Source organism: Ictalurus furcatus, chromosome 11 (genome assembly GCF_023375685.1).
Source record: "Ictalurus furcatus strain D&B chromosome 11, Billie_1.0, whole genome shotgun sequence".
In the NCBI taxonomy this organism is placed as follows: domain Eukaryota; kingdom Metazoa; phylum Chordata; class Actinopteri; order Siluriformes; family Ictaluridae; genus Ictalurus; species Ictalurus furcatus.
Window position 1 is genome coordinate 13,112,294 of NC_071265.1, and position 25,207 is coordinate 13,137,500.

At 38.8% G+C, this 25,207-nt stretch overlaps 1 protein-coding gene across 3 annotated transcripts; it reads right to left on the reverse strand.

Annotated features, from left to right (window-relative positions):
• Positions 1-391: 391 nt before the first annotated feature.
• oser1 (oxidative stress responsive serine-rich 1) lies at positions 392-9,282 on the reverse strand. 3 transcript variants are annotated; one of them, XM_053635772.1, is made up of 5 exons: positions 9,234-9,282; positions 8,935-9,000; positions 2,717-2,827; positions 2,084-2,194; positions 392-1,502 (listed from the first exon to the last, which is right to left on the reverse strand). In XM_053635772.1, the coding sequence occupies exons 3-5, from the start codon at positions 2,800-2,802 to the stop codon at positions 827-829; spliced, it is 873 nt and encodes a 290-aa protein (XP_053491747.1). In that variant the 5' UTR covers positions 2,803-2,827; positions 8,935-9,000; positions 9,234-9,282; the 3' UTR covers positions 392-826. The 3 variants fall into 3 exon arrangements, with proteins under 3 accessions (XP_053491747.1, XP_053491749.1, XP_053491746.1); XM_053635774.1 differs by having other exon boundaries at positions 392-1,512; positions 8,935-9,277; XM_053635771.1 differs by having other exon boundaries at positions 8,935-9,274.
• Positions 9,283-25,207: the final 15,925 nt, after the last annotated feature.

The window sequence follows — 25,207 nt, forward strand, 5'->3', positions numbered from 1 at the left end:
TTTCCCCCTAAAATGTTTGTTTTTCACTTAATTTTATATGTTGTAATTTCGCATTGAGAGTGGAAAAAAAATTTCTTACCTGATTTATCTTGGTTTTATTTTTTTTACATCACAAAAACCTGCCATTTTAACAGGTAAGTGTAGACTTTTTATATCCAATGCAATAACTAACAAGCTGAATGGCCTGTATGGCTATTTTAAGTGAGACTATTTCAAATAAGCCTGGATTTTAATAAAAACTTTGTGGAATTTTTTAATTTTTTATTTTTTTTGGAACAGGCATATTGGCAGGCACATTTGGCTCAACTTTTTTTTTTCCACAAATTTTTTCAATCCTGCTTCCTGGAACAGAAAACTGGAAATGTAAATCAAAAAGCAAAATAGACAAATGTCTATAACCAACACCCTCCTTTAACAAGAGTGTTTTATTACAATTTAAAGAAGGCGATCATGATGATTATTGGTATATGCAAAAATGCCACATAAAATCAAACCCTGAAATTCCTGCAACAGAACCTTGGCAGCATGGCATGTGAAACAGAAAAATAATCAGAAAGAAAAGAAGAAAAAAAAGACAGTAGACAAATCTCACCGAGTGTTAGTCTATTGAACAATGGAACACTGAAAAATAGAGGGGGAAAAGACCTGGAAATCATTACCACTTCATGCCTAATAACTTCATGCCTACTCATTTTCAATAAACAGTCCCATCTTTTATAATACATGTGCCCCACTGCTTATCTTTAATCTTCTCATGTACTATATGCATCGGCTTGCAGATTTTTTGTTAAACCAATTTTGTGTACCTCAAAATTATTTTATTTGCTTAAGTGTACATCATTTCAGCCATGTGCGACATCTTTTTAGGGATGTAGAGATAATACTCCATGTAGCCCGAGAGATCTTCTATAGTGATGTCATCCACATACACACGTGCCTGTTCGGAGCAGGAGCGCGGTGACGTGGACACTGATGATCCATTCACTGTTCTGGTGTTGTGAGGTGCATCTGAAGAGCTGGGCAGCTTCATTTCACATTCAGAAATGACATCACGCAGGCCAGTGAATGAGTAGACCTCCATGCCATGCCAGCTGGTGCACTGGCACACACCATTCTCCTGGAGCTGGCACAGAGATTTAAAGTCAGCTGCTGGAGCTTGAGCCTCCTCTAAAGAAATGTTGGTCCTTTCATCCTTTCCCTCCGAGTTGTTCTCATTGCCAAAGGTTGCCACTCTGTTCAGAGGGGAAATCTTGCTTTCCAAAGTGATATTGGAGTCATAACCCATGGAACCAAAGATGGGTGAATGGGCACGGGAGGACAAAAGCTCCTTCTTAGCAGGAACAAGCAGGGAGGTGCTGGTGTCCTCCAGCTCTGTGGGGCTCTTGTGTTTGAATTGCATTTTAGAGCTACAGTAGGTGAATTTGGGCGGGTGTAGGATTGGAGACTTGGACCTTCTCCGTCTCTGGTTTCTTGTTAAGCCCCTGGAGGACTTTCGGCTGCATCTGTATGTAAATGTGGAACACAGTAAAAAGGATTTTATAAAATTAAATGTGCTGGCCTAGTGGAAGACAAATGCTTCTACCTAAATGTTAAGAAGAAAAGAAAAGAGAAAAAAAAAAATAAATATTGCAGTGTGCTACTCCTATTAAATTTTTTTCAAAAGATGAATATATCAAAATTAAGTAATGGGATCCATTAAAAAATGTACATAACTATATTTCATGGTATGCCATAGGATACTACAGTATTTACATACTTTTTCGCACAGTAAAATAGACTGGAACATGTATTTACTAATTTATTTGTAATTTACTCAAAAACAGAAACCCAATTACTAGAGTTCAGAAAGACAATATGATAAAAGAGCAGCAATATAAACTCTTTTTTAAACAAAGCTAATTTAATATGGGGGGAATTGATTAAGAATAACCAACAGGGGCTCCACCTGGACTAAATTTAGTTAATTTGGAGACAAAAAAAACAAGTATTATACAGCAGGCATTATGCATATAGTTAAGAGAGACAGGTAGACAGATACAGCCTTATGTGAGAGCCAAGAAAAATGACATAGCAGGTATCTTACCCATGCCAGTTCTCTTTAGGGGAAGTGATTTTGGGTTTCGTTCCATCTGTGCTGAGTCGGGTTCCGGCTCTGGGTGCCAAAGTCTCGCTCCCACGCACTGCAGCCACAGAACTAGCAAGATACAGGTGCTCAATGAGCAGAACATATATACTGGAACAAATATTCTTTTTCTACAAGCCCTCTCCCCACAAAGTTCTCCAAAACAAACAGTAAAACCCACAATATTTTCTCTAAGTCAGAGATTTTTTCTTTAGTCTATTATTATTATTATTATTATTACTTAGAAAACATTCCTAGTTTATCTTGCCAACAGTTATGCCAACCAGGATTGCTGGTTTTGGCACAATTTCTGTTAAACTTTACCAAGAATGATTCTCCCATTCTGGTTAAGCTGAGTTTGCATAGTCTATGCTTATTCAGTTAAATGAATACTTAGACATTCAGTGTATGGCATGCATTGTAGCCATTCCTGATTGGAGTAATGTTTTACAAAAAAAAAACTACATTTACAATTTTACCCAAATTTTTTTTTCACATTTCTGGAATTTGTAACCTAAATGTAAAAAAAATGCATGACGTGTTTTACTATTATACTCAGAATACATTTTAAACAAAGCGGAATTAATAAGATACCTTTCAGCATCCACACGTAGCTTTTTAAAGGCAGTCTGTAGTGTTTCCTCCTCACAATCTTTCTCTCCCTTCTTCACAGTGTCCATGGTGGTGCCTTACAGGGCCTCAGAACTGGGGGAACAGTCAAAGTAACAACCAAAGGTATAACTGACCGGCTAATAAAACTTCTAATAGTTTAAATCTTGCAGTTGACACCAGGGAGGGAAAATGGCTAATTGGGCCCAATTTGGACATTTTCACTTAGGGGTGTACTCACTTTTGTTGCCAGCGGTTTAGACATTAATGGCTGTGTGTTGACTTATTTTGAGGGGACAGCAAATTTACACTGTTACACAAGCTGTACACTCACTACCTTACATTGTAGCAAAGTGTCATTTCTTCAGTGTTCTCACATGAAAAGTTATAATCAAATATTTACAAAAATGTGAGGGGTGTACTCAATTTTGTGAGACACTTATATATATATATATATATATATAAATTTTATAGTATTTATGCATTATTTTTATGGATGCACAAAAAGCATCGAATTAAACTACAGTCCTACATTAATAATAAAAACGCACTTTCACTGCACCTTGTGGTTTGTTACTCACTGCTTTTAGGAGTATTATTTTACTTGTGTTTATTTTTGATCATAGTGTTTTAATTAGACCTTACAGATCTTACTCGCGCTACACTCTGCATCACGTGTCTGCATCGTGCACGATCAGCAACGCGGCCTCGTTATTAACACATCACTTCCGTTATAATAAACAACAGAATTTACATGTATTTGCGCAAGTGCGCAAATACAGCATATAATGACACTAAACTTAAATTAAACTAAACCTTTTAAGCAGCTTGTAACAGTTTCCCCTGCCCCTTGCACACGGTGGAGCATTTCGGATATAAACATAAGTTTGTCCTCGTGCATCAGTTTGATTTCCACGGTGTTTAAAATGCTCCCCTTAGAAGACTTGGAGGTTACACACTTTCTTCCTCAGTCACGTGACTATTTTGCCTCCGTCTGTTGGTGACTGAGGTCATGTTGGGAATAAAAGGTAATGCTGACAGAAAGTAAACTGAAGGAAGTCATTGTCCGTGAATCTGGGTGTTTGCTAATGCTAGCGTGCGTATGACATCATGCGCCGTCGTGGCTTATACTTCCGGTTAGTAAAAAAAAAAAAAAACACGTGTTATATTTGAGAGATTACCTTTCTAAAATCCACACACTAGACTGTAGAGTACACAGTGCAAGTGTACAGTACTTCATTTGGGAAACAACTTTAGTATTTATTCTCCGAAGCGTGTTTTCTGAACAGAAGTAACGTAATGAGTAAATCTCCCCCGCGCAGGCCAACTAATCAATAATTAGTTTCGTTCACAACGATTTTCATAATCGATTATTATTGATTAGTTGTTGCAGCTCTAGTTAGGATTGATAAAAAAAAATTATAGTTACAGTGGATATAAAAAGTCTACCCACCCTGGTTAAAATCACAAGTTGAGGTGATATAAAAAATTAAACCAAGATAAATCATGTCAGATCTTTTTCCACCATAAATGTGATATAGCAACCAAAGTCAAGTAAAATTGAAGAAAATTGGGGAAAAAGAAAAAGAAACAACTTACAATAGATACCGAGATGTATACAGTCCCCTCCAAAACTATTGGAATGTCAAGACCAATTCAATTGTTTGTGCTGTACACCAAACACATTTGGGTATGAGATCAAAAGATGAATATCAGTTTAGGATTTCAGCTTGTATTTCCGTCTAGATGTGTTGAACAACATAAAACATAGAACATTTTTGTATCAGACCACCCAATTATTAGGCGCGCAGAAGTATAGGAAAAGATGAGTCTTAAATAACACTTAATATTTGATTGCATATCTCCTGCTTGCAATAACTGCATCAAGCCTGTGACTCACTAACACAACCAAATTGTTGATTTTTTCTTTTGTGATGCTTTTCCAGTCTTTTACTGCAGCCTCACTCATTCACTGCAGAATTCATTCTGCTGCTACCATCATGAGTTACATCATCAATAAAGATTAGTGACCTGTTCCAGAAGCAGACATGCAAGCCCAAGCCATGACAATACCCCCACCATGTTTACACAGATGAGCTTGTAAGTTTTTGATCTGGAGCAGATCTTTCCTTTCTCCACATGTTGGCTTTCCACCACTTTGGTAGAGGTTCATCTTGGTTCCAGAACTTTTGTGACTCTCTATATTTCTTTGCAAATTCCAATCTGGCCTTCTGATTCTTACTACTGATGAGTGGTTTGCATCTTGTGGTATGGCCTCTATTTTTCTGCTCTCAAAGTTTTCTTCAAAAGGTGGATTGTGATACGGTCAACCCTACCCAATGGAGGTTGATGCTGATGTCACTAACTCTTCAGAGATCTCACAATGTTTGTCATTTGTTGTTTTCCTTGGCTGACCTGTTCCATGCCTGGTTGTTAGTACACCAGTGATTTCTTTTTCAGGACACTCCAAATTGTTGCATTGGCTATGCCCAATGTTTGTGAAATGCCTGTGATTGATTTGCCCCTCTTTTCTCAACTTCAAAATGGCTTGCTTTTCTCCTATAGCAGCTCTCTGATTTTCATGTTCAGGGGTTTCCCTACTATAGAAAGGCTTTTTACGGCGCATCTTAAGCCGAATGAACGTAAAAATGCATTTCGGCAACATATCAGAATGAATGTAAAATCAACAAAGTGTTCTATGCACTGACAAAAAACAAAACAAAAAACAGAGGTGGCTTGAACTCAAATGGAAAGGTAAGCTGGCAACAGGAATGACCTGCCAATCAACAATCAGTATTTGGATGGCTTTTTGTGTGGCAGATGCTGATCAAGCTAATTATCAAGCTAATCGAACAGTTGATTAAATATTTCTCTGTACATTCAACTCAGGATGGTAGTTATAACAATCACCTTGGATAAGCAAGTTGTAAACCATTGATAAGGTAAACCTCAACAATAAAATAAATGATGAATAAAGTTTTTTTGTTAGTAATTCTTGTGGATGTTAACAATATCAAAAGCTAATGTAGCTTATTTTACAGCTAAAGAAATTGCTACTTAGCTAACTTACATAGATATTCATGTACTGAATTAAGTTATGTTAACCAGTGAAGCGAATTAGTTGACGTTACATAAAGATCTCAACTGAACTAACATTAGTATCTAACATGGCTTGGTAGCTAAACAAATGTTAGGCTGTGTTCACATGTAACTTCTGGATAAAGTGGTTTTTCATATAAAAAATGCTGTTCCAAAATGTACTTGAGCATGTCCCAAAAGAAGCTCATGGCATTTTTGAAACCAGTCTACTCCATATAATTATTATGTAAAATAGGTGTTGACCACTTAAAAAATAAATAAATAAATACATGTTGACATAAATCAAGAAAATCTCTATGTCCAAGTTATGTCCTTTGGCTACATTTTCAAAATAATTACACATGTATTTCAACATGTTTATTCTTCCTATGTGTAGAAGTTAAGGTAATCCACGTACATCTTCATTAAATCTCAAACATATTATTTGGTGAAATAAACAACGAAATCCTGTATGGATTGTCTAAGTTTTTTTCTGTAGCCAAAAATACTTGATTTTGCAGTCTTTTTTCAAAAATTGTGATGCAATTCGCAGAGTTTTTTGTGTGGAATACTACGTGAATTGGTGAAATTGTTTTACACCATTTCACAATGATGTTTGTTGGTAAATGAGACCTTTTAGCTGTACTCATGTTTGACACACGTGAATCGAAAAGGGTTTTGGCTGAATGTGTGTTGTGATACACCACATGACACATATTGACCCAAATCTGCTGTAACTTTGAAAAATTGCAAGCGTCACTGAATATTGAAGAGTTTGATTGATTTCGTGTTAATTTCTGCGATCGCACAATGGCAACATCCTGGAGAGACTGAATAGACTTTTGACTACAAGTACAATAAGTGTTGCCAGCTTTCTTTCACAAATATGATAAGGATAATGGTTGAAAGCAATGTGAAAAAAATTCTCTTTTCTAATAATTTCAAACCCCCCAACCACCAACACCCCCCCAGAACCCAGACAGCACCTATGCCCCCTGACAACATAAAACCCCGATGTTGGCTTATCCTTTTTAACATCAAATGCAGTCTTCACATGTGAAACTGAAGGCTATAACCAAGAGTAGATGTTCAGAGTTGTTTATTGTTTCAACAATCAATCTCACAGGACACACCTAGGTAACAAGGAACCCCAGTTCCAATATTTTTTTTGCTCACCTACAAATTGGGTGGTCTGATACAAAATGTGCCATGTTCTATGTCATTTAACACATCTACATATAAATACCAAAATAAATTCTAAACTCTCTGCTCATACCCATATTTTGATCTCAAACTGAAATTTATTCAACCTACAGCAAAAATAAATGAATTAGCCTTGCTATTCCAATAGTTTCAGAGGGACTGGAAGTGTGCACACCTCTTAACTAATACTGTGTTAAAACACATTTTGCTCAGAATACTGCACTCAGTCTTTTTGGGTAAGAGTCTACCAACTTAGCACATCCTGATTTGGCAATTTCTATTTGTTTTGTTGGCTGCTATGTCACCTTAAAGGTGGAAAAATATGACAATTTATCTTGGTTTCATTTATTTATTTATATTTAAACATAACAAAAACCTGCAATTTTAATATCCATTGTACCTAGCATTCTGTGGATTATGCAATTATTTACAATTAGGGATGTCACGAGAACAGATACTTCGGTACCAACATTCTTAAAATGTGACGGTACTTGTTTTTCGGCATTTCCATTTTTACCGATTGTAACGAAAGTACCGTGGTTGCGATTCTTCCGGACCTGAAGGGGGCAGCAAATAGGCGCAAGTGTTTTAGTCGGCCTACAAGCACATGGGAAAAACTACAAAAGATTAACTTAGCTTAACAAGTTTAGTTCCACCCCGACTCACTGAGAGAAAAAGAGAGGAAAGCTAGTATCGGTTTCCGGTGTGCAACCGATGCTATCGTTCATTTCATACAAAGCGAGGAAACACCTGGAATTTGGTGAAGCAACTGAAAGACGGTCCTATATTATATTTGTTTGAAGCAGTTGGCATTGTGGCCGTGAAACCAGCTAACGTTATGCTCCATGTAATGTTAGCGATAGCCTGTTAATTGTTAATGAGGCTAACATGCTGCAGTGTTATAAACTACCTCCTAATGGACCACCATGCATCGCCATTCAGCCTGTGTCCTGTCAGCTAAATGTAGCCTAATGTCACTAATAATTATTCAAATGTTCATGCTTTTAATAAATCTTTTTGGTCCGCCACCATATCAGTGAATTTAAATTAATGCTTGCATTCAGAGTATAAGGTGGGTGGGTGGGTGTGCGCGCACACGCGTATGTGTGCATACGTGAGTGCGTGCGTGCGTGGGTCCACTTTAGGAGTGCACGTCCACTCATTATCAGACAGGGTTTGATAACTAAAATACCCCCCTCTCTCTCTCTCTTTGCCAGTATCAGCCAGAGGAGGATGTCCTCCAGGAGGATTTTTTTATTTTATTTTTATACCACACCGTGGTATCGACTTTGGTATCGAGTATCGTGTACTTTTGGTGGTATTGGTACCGACTACTAGATTTTTGGTATCGTGACATCCTTATTTACAATAATACACTGAGAGAACTTCTGGTCCATTAAAATGGGGTCAGTGGCCAAATAAATACAAGAACCCTTGGCTTAAAGACCGGAGTTTGCGCTTTGGGGCTAATGTTTTTCAAACAGTTTCACCACATGTGATGTTGGTAAAAGTACCATCAGCTAGCAACCAGTTACGTTTAAGCAGGGTTACTAGCCTTTTGGCTAAATACCTCGACAAATATATTCTAAAATACAGACAGCGAAACATAACTCCATATGTAGTTTCACTAACTGTTTCAACTTCAGTTTGCTAGTTACTTACCCAAATACCCAGGCATTTGGCTAATGCATGTTCGGTTACGATATAGCGTGTTTTTCTTTGACATTCTGCTTTAAGTACCATCTTTCATATCTCAAATCAGTTATCGATGTGTCTAACACTTAGTTTCTAAAGATAATAAAAGTTGTTGGAGAATAAATGCTAACATAGCCTGCTGGCCAATATTAACACCACTCTGTTAACAGTAATGAATCTATTTGCATTTATACCAAACAAACAAATAGCTGAAACACAATACTCACATTCCAAGGACTCCAGGCTTGAAGCTTTTCAAAGCCTGGTCGTTCAGTTGTAGCCTCTGGCGTAACCTATAATAATAATAATAATAATAATAATAATAAAACCCTTTAGTAGCTAATGTTAGCTAGCTAACTAGCTCATAGTCTCAGAGGTTACTGTATTAAAACGTCTTTGATACACTGGAATGTTCAATGGTGCCAGAATGGGTACTATGTATATACACAAGTTTCTCCGTACAATAATTATTAACTAAACTTCGCATAAGAATAACTCGCATCAAGTTCTAGATTGTTCTTCTAACCTCTTGTTTACACTCGAAATACACGGAGTGACTCTGCAAGAGCGCACATAATTTTGACGTAGAACGCACGCAGAATTGTCACACTGAGATTACGTCACCGACATCGGTAAAGCACTCCGAGCAACCTCCACCAGGGGTTGTTAACCATGTTGTTAACCCGTTGTCGCAGGTTAAACAACGGGTATACAAAGATTAGAAAGGGAGATAGCCTATGTAAGGATTTTAATAGCGGCTTCCTAAATTATATACAATATCCCGGAAACCTTTGTTGTTTTTTTTGTTTTTTTTTTGAGTGAGAGAGCGAACGTCAAAAAGCGGTCATTTCTAATGGTAGACGGGCTCTGGAGAAATCGAGAGAGCGAGTGACAGACATGGTGAGAGAGTGCACAGCGCGCGTCCTGATTGGTCTCTCTGTGCTAACTAACCTATCAGTTTTTTTCGGGAGGCGGGCTTTACAGTGGACATCTCTTTCTCTCTCCAGTTCATCCGTCAGTTCGGTTCAGTTTAGTGATTGGAAGTTCGGATAAGTTTACTGACTTGGATCTGTGAATCTCGTTCAGCAAAATTAACGAATCTTTTATTAGTAATTTCGTTCACTTAGTTCATTTTAGCAGAATATAATAAAAATGTTACATGTTAAATTCCCCAACACACCTAGTGCTTACACAAACGTTGATCACATTTGGAATAAAAAAGAAGCTGTATGCTAATGAACCCAAGGCCAAATTATGAGAAACAGAAATGATTAATTAATAGCTTAGCTGTGTCTTCAGGCTGTGCAGTTTGTTAGTTCACCTTACTTCCCGATCTGAGTTGTTTCGTTCGTTCTTTTGTCACACAACATTTGTCACGTCTGTTCCCCTGGAAACAGAAATGATTAGTTCACCTGTCTTCGGGTTCGAGTCTTCTTTCATCCCATGGCTGAATGCTGTGGGGCTGTGACGTGATGAACAAACGACTCAAACCCGAAGACTTGAGAGATGAACTAATTATTTCTGTTTCCAGTATCGCATGGTGCATTGCCTATGGGTCGGTCACAGGAAGAACGAAAGACTCGAACACGAAGACTCAAGAGATGAACTAATCATTTCTATTTCCGGTAAAGAACCTATGGGATGTTGCAGCGCATACACAGTCAAAAATGAATGAATCACTTCCTGAGAAATTCGTTGTTCCCGAGTCATATTAAAGATTAATTCAAAATGAACAAATCTTTCATGAACGACACATCATTAGTTCAGTTTAGTGTCTGCAGTGCCATGGTATGAAGGACCAAACCTGCAGAAATTATTTATAAATAAATAAATAAGAAGAAAAGAAATAACGGAATAAATGACTTATATTTGATAAAACAAATATAATTCATTTTTAATTAAATGTAATCCTAAATTAATTTTTATATTACTTTTTTCCTTAATTTCATGACATACTTACACTATGTACTTTACTGTCTAGTGTATGAATTTTAGAAAGGTAGTATCATCTCAAATAGAACACTAGCGGGTTTTTTTTACTAACCGGAAATATAAGCCGCTTCCTAGTCGAGTGTGCATGATATCATACACACGTAATGCGACGCCGCTAGCTTTAGCAGACAAATAGAGTCACCGACAATTGTTTTCTTCACTTTACTGTTTATATCACCATTACTTTTTCTTCCCAATATGACCTCAGTCACCATCAGATGGAGGCGAATTTGTCAAGTGAGTAAGGAAGAAAGTCCTCTAAGGCAGGGGTTCATTTTACATTAAGCACCTAGGCGATCCAACAGTGACACATGAGCACAAACTTGTTTATATTCAAAATGCTCCACTGTGTGTAAGGGGCAGGGAAAACTGGTGTGAGTTGCTTAAAAGGTTTAATTTAATTCCAGTTTATTGTCATTATATGTTGTATTTGTGCGCTTGCAGTGTAAATTCTGTCGTTTATTATAAAGGAAGTGATGTGTTAGTAATGAAGCCTCGTTGCTCCTCACTCACTGTGTAGAACCGCTGATACACAGAGTAAGTCTATCTGTAATGTCTAATTAAAACACTATGATCAGAAGTAAACACAAGTAAAACAATATGCCTAAAGACAGTGAGTAACAGAAACAACAAGGTGCAGTGAAAGTGAGTTCTTATTATTAATTTAGGACTGTAGTTTAATTCAGTGCTTTTTGTGCATCAATAAAAAATAATGCATAGATACATATATATGATATAAATAAATAAAATAAAATTATATATATATAATTTATTTATTATTTTATCAAATAATTACATTCATTTCATTTATTTATTTTAGTATTACACACACACACTGTTTATATATATATATATATATATATATATATATATATATATATATATATATATATAAAATATATATATAACAGTTGTGTAAAGTTTCAGTCTGAAGTTTATATTTGTAACACTCAGTTTGTGGATTTTATTTTAAATAAACAAAAAATCTTATTTACTTGTAAATAAGTACTATTGAAAGTTATCTCTCATTGCCAACTGCTGGAAACTTTGCAAAGTTATTTGGTGTATGTGAAAGAACTATCTGGAATAGGATGGCACAGCATGGTGTAAGGTAAGCAGCTCCTAGTAGCCTTAAAGCCTTTTTAGCTTTCAAATTTATTAATGTTCATTTATGTCTGTGTTGTGTGGTTAATAATGAGTATGTGATGTATTCTCTTAGAGTAAGTGACCTGTTCTCAATGTTGGAGGATGCTGAATTGGATGCTCTGGTAGGAGATAAAACGTACAACTCTCCAGTTGATCTGCCACACCCCATAGCAATTTGTACAGTGCATTGCTACTTGCCGCCATTTTCTTTGAAAACTCTGATTTCTATTGCTTAATTTAGACCTGATGCTTACACATGAGCTCTCAACCAATGATTCACAGGAGCAAAAATAAATAAATGTATAAATAAATAAATATGGAAATAAATACATGCAGGAATAAATAAATATAAAAATAAATGAACGCATAAATAAATAAATATAAAATAAATGGAAAAATAAAAGAATAAATAAATAACACTTAAAACAAATAAAAAATAAATACAGAAAATAATAGGCCTAAATGAAGGAAATAAGCCATACAAAAATTTAATTAGCATTAAATTTAATTAAAAATTAATTATTTGTTTTATCAAGTCATTTTATTTCTTTATTTATTTTTCTATTATTATATTTATCTATCTATCTATCTATTTATCTATCTATCTATAAAATTTCTGCAGGTTTGGTCCCCCATACCCAACTGTCTCTGATTCAAAGTTAAGCGGGGAACTTGTTTTGTTTAAGGGCGCATACATGGATTCAAACACGCTATACTTTTAGATTAGAATTTACTTAGAATTTCTAGGTTTATGTGCAGTGACTATAAATAATATAAATAGTATGACTAAATATATAATATTACATGAATAAAATGTATATATATTAATTTTTTTTACTTACAAAATTCACTAAATCTTAATATTACAATGTAGAAATTATATCAGTAAATTGAATACATTTTAATTTACCACAAAGTTTGTTTGGTCAGTGCATGATCATTACTGACAACATTATGGCACTGATCATTATGACCAAACAGTTAAATTTTTGTTGTTCTTCTTTCTTGCACAACAGCTTTTCAGGCCATGCCAGTATAGGACTATCTTAATGGTGGATATACAGTTAGGTCTATAAGTATTTGGACATTGACACAATTTTCATGAATTTGCCTCTGTGCACCACCACAATGGATTTTAAATGATGCAATCAATATGTGATTAAAGTGTAGACTTTCATCTTTAATTCAAGCTAAAATTCTGCATTATCCATTTAGAAATTACAGCCATTCTCTCCATTTTCACAGGTCTGGAAATTCCAAGGGTCGATTCCAAGGCACTGCATGACTAGGAAGAATGTCTTCAAAGTCAGTACTACTTTGTTTTGCTTACGAAAGTCAGAAATAATTAGTCTGCAAGACATCCAGTAAAAAGAAACATTCTGCATACTGCAAGTTTTGCAAAACAATGATTACTTATGTGACTGGCATGACTTCATATTTCTAATGACATACTGAAAGAAAACATAAAGACAGGTATGTTGCTTATTATAACCGTCTTTACTAACTTAAATCCCAATAACATTAGCAGTTGGTGATTCCAGTCTTATGAATTTTATGTGAAATGTACTTTTAAACGTAGTAAATATCATATTTAGTAAACTTTGCCGACAGAGAAAATAATGCAGTGTCGTGGAAATTAGACAACACTCGCAGACTCGCCCTCTCTTTATTACAGAAGGATGAATGCAGGATAGAAGAATGCAGGATAGAAGAAAGCAGGATAGAAGAATGAGAGTGCTCTGAGGCGCTTGAGCTAAACATGTACTATATATATGTTCAATGATAGAATAACCATTATGTGTCGGCGTGACGAGGGGACGTGTTACATTATGTGGGTAGCACTGTTGGCAATGATTCTTATGACCAAAGGCGATACAGAACGGTTTAAGAGGCGGCCAATACCTTGGCATACAGGCTTTTAACTACTAATTGTTGTCCAATCTGCAGCAATAGTCTACTAAACAACTTTGTGGGCTTATGTGGGACCCACAGAAATCACGTCGCCTTAGGGAATTAGCCACGATCAGCTAAATACCAAATTTGGGTAAAAGTGTGTGCGTCATGCACTTTTTCTGCCGCAACGATGTGATTGGCATAGTTGATCAATAAGTCTTCCACCCAATAACCTCCAATATCGCACTCTGGTTTATCTTTCCAGCTTAAGGGTCTACCCCTGGAGCCCCAGCGTTGTCGGGAACGGTCCTAGTGATGAGTTTATTTTTGTGACAGGGCTTACTAACAGATATCACGTATACCAGGATAAGGGTGCATGATTAGGAATAGATTTATATGTGTGAGTGGATGTGCAGGTCAACATCTAATAATTTGTGTCTAGTCTGCAACAGTAATCTGTGGTCAGGGAGCTTTGGGGCGTAAGAGGTGAGGTAGCAAATGTCATCTAAACCTGCCTCCTCTGTCCTGGCCACATGGCTATATAATACACACCAATGAAGTTCAGTCCTCCTAAGAATACATTTTCCCTGTCGTCAACATTTTCTCCAAAAACTGTGTGTTCGTGATTTTGCAGGCTTCTAGATACCACTTGGTGTCTTGTTGTGTAACCATGAGGAACTGGTGTGAGAATGTATGTTTGAGTGCAGTGTGTCGTGTGTGGGTGTGTATGCATTTCATCGCTTGTGAATGTTAGGCCTCTTAATAGAGAATCACTTCCTAGTCCTCCTGTCAAAGTCTCAAGCTCACTGCTCAGCTCTGGCATTCTCCTACAATGGCTCGCATGCACCCACGTGGCTCTCTGGTTGTCTTTCACCGCTGAGTGAGTGACGAAGAGGACCTGGAATAGCCCAGACCACCGCGGTTGGTTCCACTTGGCCCTGAGGAAGTCCTTGATCACTACCCACTCTCCAGGCTTCAGATCATGCAGCAAACCCGTGGCTGGAGCTGGCAGCGCTGCCTTTACCTGCTTGTGGATAGAGTGCAGAGCAGAGGACAGAGTTGCACACTAACTTAACATAGCATCATCACATGTTGCTGCATAGGGAAGAAGAACTGTCACAGGCCCAATTCCTGTGTGGAGGTCACCCAAACAGTATCTCAAAGGGGCTAAGCCCATACGTAGGTCTTTCCTTCATGTGCATCTGCATCAAAACTATGGGAAAAACCTTTGTCCACCCTGAGCCTGTTTCAGAACAGCATTTGCCCAATTTGTTTTTTAGTGTCCCATTTTCTCTCTCTACCTCCCCACCACTAGCTGGATGATCTGTACAGTGCTGCTTAAGTGAATACCCAAATATTCACCCACTTGTTTAAGGGCATGGCTCACAAAAGGTGTGCCACTGTCACTGGAGATTTTGTGAGGATTCCCCATCTAGGAATTACTTCTCTAAGCAATGCCTTGCTACCGTGTCTAAGTTCTGTTGGAACATAGGGAATGCTTCCACCCATTTAGAGAACATGTCTACCATAACCAAACAGAATTTCTTTCCTTCACTAGGTTTGTCTGGAGCCTTCTCTACCTTCAAACCTCAACCCACAATATGAGTTGCGCAAACACTTAACAATTTAAAAAATTTTTTTTTTTTTAGAGTAAATAGTTGCGATAACATTGGTTTATCTATCATTCCCCCTTTTGATGCATGGTCTCTCCCATGCGTCAACTTTGCATAATATGGGAACATGCATTTTGGGAGACAAGGGCGGCCTTGTGAGCACCAACAGATACCATCAATGACAGAACAGCCCGCTTTTCGCCACACTGCTTTTTCCTCTGCTGTAGCCCATGATTGGAGATCTGAAAGCTGTAAACTGGGAGTTGTTAGCTTATTACACAGTGGTGCGCAGGCCTTATCTGAATCTGGAGCCATCGCTGCCTGCTTAGTGGCATTGTCCACTCAGGCATTATAGAGTAACAGGATCTGATTTGTTAGTGTGTGCATCACATTTGGTGTCTCAGGAAATAGTGTCACAGGAAGCAGTGTCCCTCAAGGTGACCCTATCTTTTCTAAATCTCTGTACTTTAAAAATATATATTTTTTTTACTTTTATAATATTTACATATATCATCGATACTATTTTAGATAAAAAACAATCATAATGTTGCGCTTTTGCTAAGTTTTCATTGTATCTTACAAACATCCGCTACAAAACTTGTAACCTGCTAGCATCACCTTAACACTAGCCTTGTTTACATTTCACATTTATCTCATTTACTGTTGTTTTAAAGGTGAATATGTCAGTTCTCCACTTCTGAGTGCAGATGAGGACTCGCTCGAGCTGCACATGGTGCTATTGGAATTGGAGACCGTGGAGAAAAGCAGGCCGAGCTGCACGAGTGAAGAACCGTGCTGGAAACATCTTGTGCTGTCGCCTACAAAACTAAGGTATGCACGCAGCGCGGTACTACCACTCCCAGCCCCTCTAGGCCGTCTGTTTCTCTGTGCAGGGACCGTGCACCCAAGACGTATCCAGCCCAGGTCTCCGTCACTGACACACCACGGACTTTGGGTGCACCAGCAGTGGAAGGCGCAGGCCAGACCCCGGGCAAGGACCTCTCCCCCTCCACCAGCCCCAGTCTTCGAGATCTCAACCAGGAACTCCTTCGCCCCTTTCTGTGAGACCAAACCAAACGCTGTGATCATCGGAGACTCCATTGTGCAGAATGTCCGAGTCGCATCATCTAAAGGTGAGGTGTGCACACACTGTTTCTCTGGTGCTCGTGTCCTTGATGTTGCTGTGCAGGTACCCACGATCCTGAAGAAGGATGAGAGCAGTGAAGTGGTTGTGCTGCATGCGGGGGTGAATGACATCAGGCTGCGGCAGACAGAAGTCCTGAAGAGGGACTTCGGCAGCCTGATCGAGACACATCGCCCACTATGAAGATCATTGTCTCTAGACCTCTCCCCACGTACAGACGTGGAGTTGAAAGGTTCAGTAGACTTTTCGCTTTGAATGACTGGTTAATATCTTGGTGTAATGAACAGAATCTGCACTTTGTTAATAGCTGGAATCTGTTCTGGGAGCATCCTAGGTTGTTGACTACCTGCCGTAAGTACAATTTCCAAAAATAACAACATTTTTCATAATCAATGTTCAAGTAATAGTTTAGCACTTGTAGTACATTTGTTTTAGTAACCTAACTAACATAAAATTAGATCATACCGAATGCACAGCCAGCACCTTTGATCTGAAGCTAGGACTATTAGATCTTTTACGTCTACTATTAGATCTTTTACGTCTAAGGCACTTATTGTTAACAAAATCATTACTGATCAGGAATTTAATATAATGTGTTTAACGGAAACTTGGATTAAACCTAATGAGTACATAGCACTAACTGAAGCTAGTCCTGCTGGATACAGTTATATACATCAGCCTCGTTTAACTGGTAGAGGACAAGGTGTTGCACTCATCCATAGTCAAAATCTAGGCGTCACACAAAAACCTAGTCATAAATTCACCTCTTTTGAAGTTCTTTATACCAGTATAACATATGGAGCCACAAAAAATAAGTCAATTCCTCTAATGACTATTTATAGACCCCAGGGACATATACTGAATTCCTTAGTGAATTTGCAGATTTTATCTCAAACCTGGTTGTTTCTGTAGATAAAGCATTAATTATTGGTGATTTTAATATTCATTTTGATAACCTGGAAGACCCTCTGAGAACAGCGGTTGTGTCCATTCTCGATACAGGGTTCAATCAGAACATAATAGGACCTACTCATAATGGTGGTCACACTCTTGACCTGATACTAACATACGGATTAAATATAGAAAATATAGTAACACTTCCACAGTCTGAAGTTGTCTCAGACCATTATCTTATCTCATTTAAAATATGTATTGATCATAATATTTGCACCTCACCTCGCTTCCGCGTAAAACGTACATTCACATCAGCTACTGCACCGAGCTTCATCAATAAACTCCCAGAGTCATCAATTAGACTTGGATCACCGTCTGATCCCAGGGAACTCGATCAGGCAACTGAATGCTTAGAGTCAACACTCCGCTACACACTAGATACAGTGGCTCCACTCAAAAGAAAAATAATTAGAGAGAAAAGGCTAGCACCCTGGTATAACGATCAAACGCGTACCTTAAAACCATTTGTAAAGACCACTTGACAATTAGAACATAAATGGTGCCAAACCAAATTGGTAATATTTCAAACAGCTTGGAAAGAGAGCCTTCTGAACTATAGAAAGTGTCTAAGCGTGGGCGTAACCACGCATTCTTTGGGGGGGGGGGGGTTGTGTCCCCCCCCAATGTTGAGGAAATACCAATCCGTCCCCTCCAATATACAGTACAAAATATTTTCTATATAGTAAAGGGGGACCCTTTAATGAACCCTGCCAACAGATCTGTCTTTTCATCTATTCTATTTATTTATGTCTATTCCTTTTTAATATATTTCCGTTTGTTAAGGAAAATAGGTGTGTGCCTCCCGCTTCCAATTGTACGCTTGGTTGCGCCCATACTCAATGCAAGTTTGTTGATTTATTTTAGCAGCTCAGTCTGTAAGAAATGGAGACAGCGTAGAGTGCAAATGGAGACATAGAAAAGTGCAGCAGAACATACAAGCTTTTTTCAGACAGTCAGTAACTAGATACATAAATAGTAGGTGACCTTAGCTTGGTATAGAAGGCATCATAGCATGGCTTGGTTTGTTAAGAACATCAATTAACTTTTGATATTTGCACACCCACGAAGTAGGCTAGGCTAACGTCATTTCCAGTTTTTGACCATTAATGTTACATTCACTTGCATATCCTCCTGCCGAGTTCGTTGGACCCCCCCCCCCCCCCCCCCCCCACAATGTCCATACCATGGTTACGCCCTTGTGTCTAAGTGATGCTACAAAAGTCTATCTCGCCTTGTTAATAGAAGAAAACAAAAACAGTGAGATATCTATTCAATACTGTACCAAAATTAACTAGGAATAAAACCACCACAGAAACAGGCACACAATCACTACATAGCAGTGAAGATTTCATGAATTTTTTCATTGCTAAAGTTTAAAATATTAGATGTGAAATTCAGACTATTAAATTAAAACCAGACAGTTTTATAACGAACCCTGTCGATGATAATATAGCATTATCTGGTCAACGATTAGATTAGATTAGAGACTGAACTAGCTTCATTAATCTCTTCAGCAAAATCATCAACTTGTTTACTAGATCCCTTACCTACATGTTTCTTTAAACAGATTTGTCCTGGAGTAATTGAACCCCTTCTAAATATAATAATTTCTTCCCTTAGCACTGGCTATGTGCCAAAATCATTTAAATTGGCAGTTACCCCTGATTAAAAAACCTGACCTTGACCCCATCAACTTTCCAGCTATAGACCTATATCAAATCTCCCCTTTTTCTCCAAGATCTTAGAAAAGGTTGTAGCACAGCAGTTATGTTCATACCTGCATAGGAACAACATTCATGAAATGTGTCAGTCAGGATTTAGACCTCATCACAGAGACAGCACTGGTTAAAGTAGTAAATGACCTACTACTGGTGGCTGATCAGGATTGTGTCTCCTTGCTTGTGTTACTTGACCTTTGTGCAGCTTTTGATACTATAGATCATACTATTCTCCTTGATAGACAAGAAAAAGTTGTTGGCATTAAGGGGACGGCCCTCTCCTGGCTCAGGTCTTATTTGACCGTTCATTATCAGTTCGTAGATGTAAATGGAGACTTCTCCACGCTTACCGAGGTTAAATGTGGTATTCCACTGGGTTCTGTTTTAGGCCCACTGATTTTTACTTTATATATGCTACCTCTGGGTCAAATTATTTGTAAACATGGAATTAGCTTCCACTGTTATGCTGATGATACACAGCTGCATGTTTCAGCAAAGCCAGATGACAGACAGCAGCTTAATAAAGTTGAGGATTGTGTAAACGACATTAGACGGTGGATGCTTATTAACTTCCTCTTACTTAATTCTGACAAGGCAGAAGTACTTGTACTAAGACCACGTGTAGCTAGAAGTAAGCTTTCTGATCACATGGAAACTCTGGATGATCTTTCCATTTCGTCATGTGCAGCAGTAAAAGACTTTGGTGTGATGATTGACTCCAGTCTTTCATTTGAAGCTCATGTAGATAATATTACTAGGATAGCCTTCTTTCATCTCAGAATTATTGCTAAGATAAGAAATATATTGTCACTACATGATGCAGAAATATTAGTTCATGCTTTCATCACCTCTAGACTAGATTATTGTAATGCCTTACAATCTGGTTGTTCTAGTAGGTGCATAAACCAGCTACAGTTAGTCCAGAATGCAGCTGCTAGAGTCCTAACTAGAACCAGAAGATATGACCATATCACCCCTATCTTATCCACACTGCATTGGCTCCCAGTGAAATCTCGCATTGATTATGAAATACTATTATTAACTTATAAAGCACTAAACGGTCTCGCGCCACAGTATCTAAGTGAACTTTTGGTTTTCTATGATCCGCCACGCCTACTTAGATCAAAAGGTGCAGGCTATTTGTCGGTACCTCGAATAGCGAAGGCTACAGCAGGTGGAAGAGCTTTCTCTCACAAAGCCCCACAGTTATGGAACAGCCTTCCAATTAGTGTTCAGGACTCAGACACAGTCTCAGTGTTTAAATATAGGCTTAAAACGTATTTGTTTACTCAAACTTACCATGAGTAGAAATTCTTTTACGCAAAGCACAGGCTTACCTAACAATCTCTCCCTCGCTCCTTCTGTCGAGCCACACATAATTTTATGGAGATGCTAGTGATCCTGATCCTTTCTGCTTTCCGGACCTGCCTGATCCATTCGGATGCCCTACCTCTGCATGGAGCTCTCATCAACTCCAATTCCACATGGACATTCTCACTGTGGTTGCTGGGACTACAGTTGCTACTATGGCCCTGGGACTGCAATTACCATATGCAGTTTTGCACTCGGGTCTCCTTTGAGTTCAACAAACAGACTTCATATAAAAACCATAATGAACTTTGCTTTTACACTATCTGTTCTTACCCAGATGAGGATGGGTTCCCTTCTGACTCTGGTTTTTCTCAATGTTTCTTCCTCTTAACATCTTAGGGAGTTTTTCCTTGCCACTGTCGCCACCGGCTTGCTCAATTGGGATTAATCTACACACTAAAATCTGTATCCTGTGTTTATATATTTCTGTAAAGCTGCTTTAAGACAATGACCATTGTAAAAAGCGCTACACAAGTAAAACTGAATTGAATTTGCATACTGCAATAGTTTTGGGAAGTAGGACTGCGTCTAGCAGCTCAGAGACTAGTTTGTGGTGGGCTGTGTGTTCCTGTACTCGTCAGAAAGTTCCTGAAATTAGAATCAGAAATTGTCCCAAAAATCTGAAATTGTCCCAAAATCATGCACTACTCCAAAGGCATATCTAGTGTCTGTGTGGATAGTTACTGACTGTCCCTCAGCATGTTTACATGCCTCTATGAGGGTGTACAGTTCAGCTGCTTGTGCTGAAAGGTTTGATGGGAGACTTCCTGACATGACCATCTCATGTGCAGTCACTACTGCATAGCCCACTCGATTTTACTTTGTCTCTGGGTCACGTGATGCTGATCCGTCCACAGAGAGAATCAGATCTGGGTTTTCCAATGGAATATCCTTCAGGTCAGTCCTAGGAGAACAAAGTTCATTAGTTATTGCAACACAGTCATGTGGCTCCCCGTCTTCCTCTGTTGGAAGGAGGGTAGCTGGATTGAGGATGGTACATCACTTTATAGTAACATTTGGCATATCTAATAAACCTATTATAGCGCAACCACCGCTGGGTGGACAGATGTGAGATTTTCTGTTCAAGTAGGAGTAACGACACCTCATGTGGAACCAAGATGGTCAATTTTGTGTAACCTACCAGGTCTCTGGATGCCACCACAGCTTTCTCAGCTGCTGCTACTGCACATACACATGGATGAAAACCTACTGCTACAGGATCTAACTTACCATAGAAATATGCCACAGGTCTCAACTTGTTTCTGTAACAAGACGGAGGTCATGTAGCCTGATTTTTCATACACAGTCTGCACAAAAGGTTTGGTGGGGTCCGTGAGCCCTAAGGTTGGAGTTGTTTGTAGAGCCTGTTTTAATTCTACAAAGGCTTTCTCTGCTTCTCGCGTCCAACTTACCTTTGAGTGAGCAGTCAATCCTGATGCGTGTGCAACATCTATAATAGGTGCCTCGAGAATGGAATAATTTTGACTGAAAGTCTTATAATAGGAAAACATACCTAGGAAAGAGAGAACTTGTTTCTTCGTCAGAGGCTTTGGAATCTTCTGGATTGCAGATACTCTGTCAGCTGAGAGTTTCTTTCTCTTTGCCAAAATGTCATGACCCAAGAATCTCACTTGCTGCACAAACTGTAATTTTGAGAAACTAGCTTTGTGTCCCTCCTTAGCGAGATGCTGCAACAATTTAATGGTGTCAGTTTTACACTGTGCCCTGGAGAAAGCATTAGAGGTGCTAAGCTGTCTTTTAGCATTTGGTTGTATGTAATTGGTGACTCACAATACCCCTAACACAAATGAGAGAAAGTGTAAGAACCTGTGAGTGAGCAGTCAAACATGAGTGCAAACCAAAACTGACTGTCTTTATCAAAAGGTATACTGAAAAACGCATTAGCTAAATCTATGACTAAAACCATTTGCTGTTTGCTGGAACCTGATTTAATATAGTGTAAGAATTTGGCACGTCTGGAGCTCTCTATTTTACTGCTGCATTAACCCCTTGCAAATCTTGTGCAAATCTCCATTCATCAGGTTGCGGGGGTTTTCTTGCTTTTCTTACTGGAAATATTGGAGTGCACACTGGTGAATCTGGGAAGGGAACAATGACCCCTGCTTTTAGTAGTGAATTAAATACTGGCATAATTCCCTCAATAGCTTCTGATTTAAGAGGGTATTGAGATTATCTAGGTCTGAAATCAGTTTTGGGTGTGATTACGACTGGTGGTGCACTTCTAATTAGGCCTACGTCATGTTTCCCTTGGGTCCACAGCCCGAGAGGCACTACCTTCAGTTTTGGGTGTGTCTCAAGGGGTGTGGGGCTTGTCCAAAGGTTCATAAGCATTCCCTTGTCATGACATATTACATCCCGGTTAATCTTGCACTTTTCCTGAAATAATTTTTTACAAACTCCCAGCATCGGGCTGTACCCGCACAGGCTCTAGGATTGTTATGCATGCACCATTGATAAACACAGAATTCTTCACTCTTGAAAGATTGAGTTTTCATTAATGATTCATCAGTCACTGTCACACCCTGGGGTGAGGAGATTAAATTTTAGGTGCAATACACACATTAAGTCCCTGCCCAGCAGATTGACCGGACATGAGAGTGAAATCAAGAATTGGTGGCTGATACTATTCCCTATTTCCACATTCACATATGAGAGGTTCCGAGAAACACTCTAATACCGAATGTCCTGTGACACCCATTGAATGCAATGACCGTGAACTCATTTTTGGGGACTCTTTCAATTCGTTTTGCTTTATTACTGAATATGTTGCTCCTGAATCTACCATAAAGGTGACATTTTGTCCATTGATTACAAGAGGTATACATGGCAGTTGTGTCAAGGGAGAGGTGTGATACATTAGCAGATTAAAGACTGTGACTGGTTCTGGCTCCCTTTCCTCTTTTTGGCTTTCTTGTCTTTCGTGTCCCTTAGAAGCTTTTCTGCATGGATGGCATACCTCTCGACCGGAGTAAGATTCCTAGTGTCCCAGGTAATGCATTGGTGTTTTACTATTGCTGCGATCTCTGCTCTCATGCCATTCATAAAGCTTTCTGAGATGTGCTTCCCATGCTGTGACGCCCACCTGTCCATTTGCCAGCGCATTGGGCCCCTCTTTACCTGAGTGTGCGTTATGGAGCACAGTCAGACGAAATAGATTCTGAGATATGGTCTCTGAATCTTGCTGCTGGCACATTGCTATTTTTGTCATGTCCATTCACACAGGAAAGGCTTCAGGCAATCATTGTTGGAGAGCTGTGACTGTTTGTGTGTAGGCTCCATTAGCTGCCTTGTCCCACTGTGGGTGGGTCAGGCGGGTGTCGTCTTAGGGATATTCCGCGGGAAATTTTTGTCCAGTCTGTGCCCAGTTTTGCCATGAGCAAATGTTGCAGTTCGTAAATGGTTGGTCTGAATTCCCTGCAGAAGATCAGCAGTTCATCTCCAAACTTTTGTCCTCCCACTTTTCATGCAGAGCGTAAGTGTGTCATACTGCCTCGGATGTCTTCCAGTGTCCATGGCCTGTGAACCAGCCTGGGCTGGCCTCCATCGCCAGCCACTTCTAGCATAGGGCATTTACCACAACATGCACTGTTTCTTCTCATAACGGTGTTGCTGACCCTTATACGTGAGATCTTGTATGTGATGCCACAGGTGAGGAGAGCGTGGGTGTCTCATAGCTTGGCAGGGTTTCATTGCCCAACTCTGACAGAGTTGGATAGGGTGTCTCTTGCTGGGCTACACGCCCTGAGAGGTGTGGTCGCTGCAGGCGCCTGCCTCCTCTATGGCTGTGAGCGGCGTGGTGGGGTGGAATCCAGGTCGGGATCGGCTTTCTGTAATTTAACACACTGAGAAACAGATGAGGGCCCTGCCTGATATTGTTTCTCTCTTTTATGTGCCTCACTCTGCTATTCACCAAAGGCCTTTCATTCTGCTAAAACTATGCTTCTTTTTTTACTTCTTTTTTAGGAATCTCTCTCTCCTTTGCTTCCAGCTGTTCTAACTGCCTAAGACTAAAACTTCCTTTCTTAGGGAAGGCACATTCTTTAATCCATATGTCATATTTGGCTCAAACCTTCTTATCCATAGTTTGCATGCATACAGCTATGTTAGGACCAACAAATTAACATCCTGTGTGCACCATTGCATGTGTCACAGAATGCTTTTTACTACTTGCTTTACCCATCTTGTGCTTTATCAATAATAATGATGTCATATTACAGCAAACCAGTGACTACATTTCCCATCCTGCAATGCAGCCTACAAACATGGCCGCCATGGACCGTAATTCCCAGAACATTCACTTTCATTCTAATCACCAACACCTGCATTCAATCTCACACACAATCACACCACACATAAAAGAGACTGTTTGAACACTAAGTCTGTGCGAAGTATTATGTGTGTTTTCCGTATAATAAGTCGTTGTTCATTGTCATTGTTTATCGTGTTTTGTGTCCTAGTTTTGATCTTGTTCTAGCCCTCATTTTCGATTCTTGTTTTGCCTCATTTATATATATTATATATCTATATACATACATATACACACATATACAAACACACACGTGTATATATATACATACATATGCATGCATACATGTATGTGTATATATGTATATATGCACACACACATACATGTATGTATGTATGTATG

Coding starts and splice junctions, on each gene's coding strand:
- oser1 (XM_053635772.1), bottom strand. CDS start 2,802: ATGGACACTGTGAAGAAGGGAGAGAAAGATTGTGAGGAGGAAACACTA. Junction 2,195..2,716: donor CTACGTGTGGATGCTGAAAG/GTATCTTATTAA, acceptor GTATCTTGCTAG/TTCTGTGGCTGCAGTGCGTG. Junction 1,503..2,083: donor CCTAAAGAGAACTGGCATGG/GTAAGATACCTG, acceptor ATTTACATACAG/ATGCAGCCGAAAGTCCTCCA.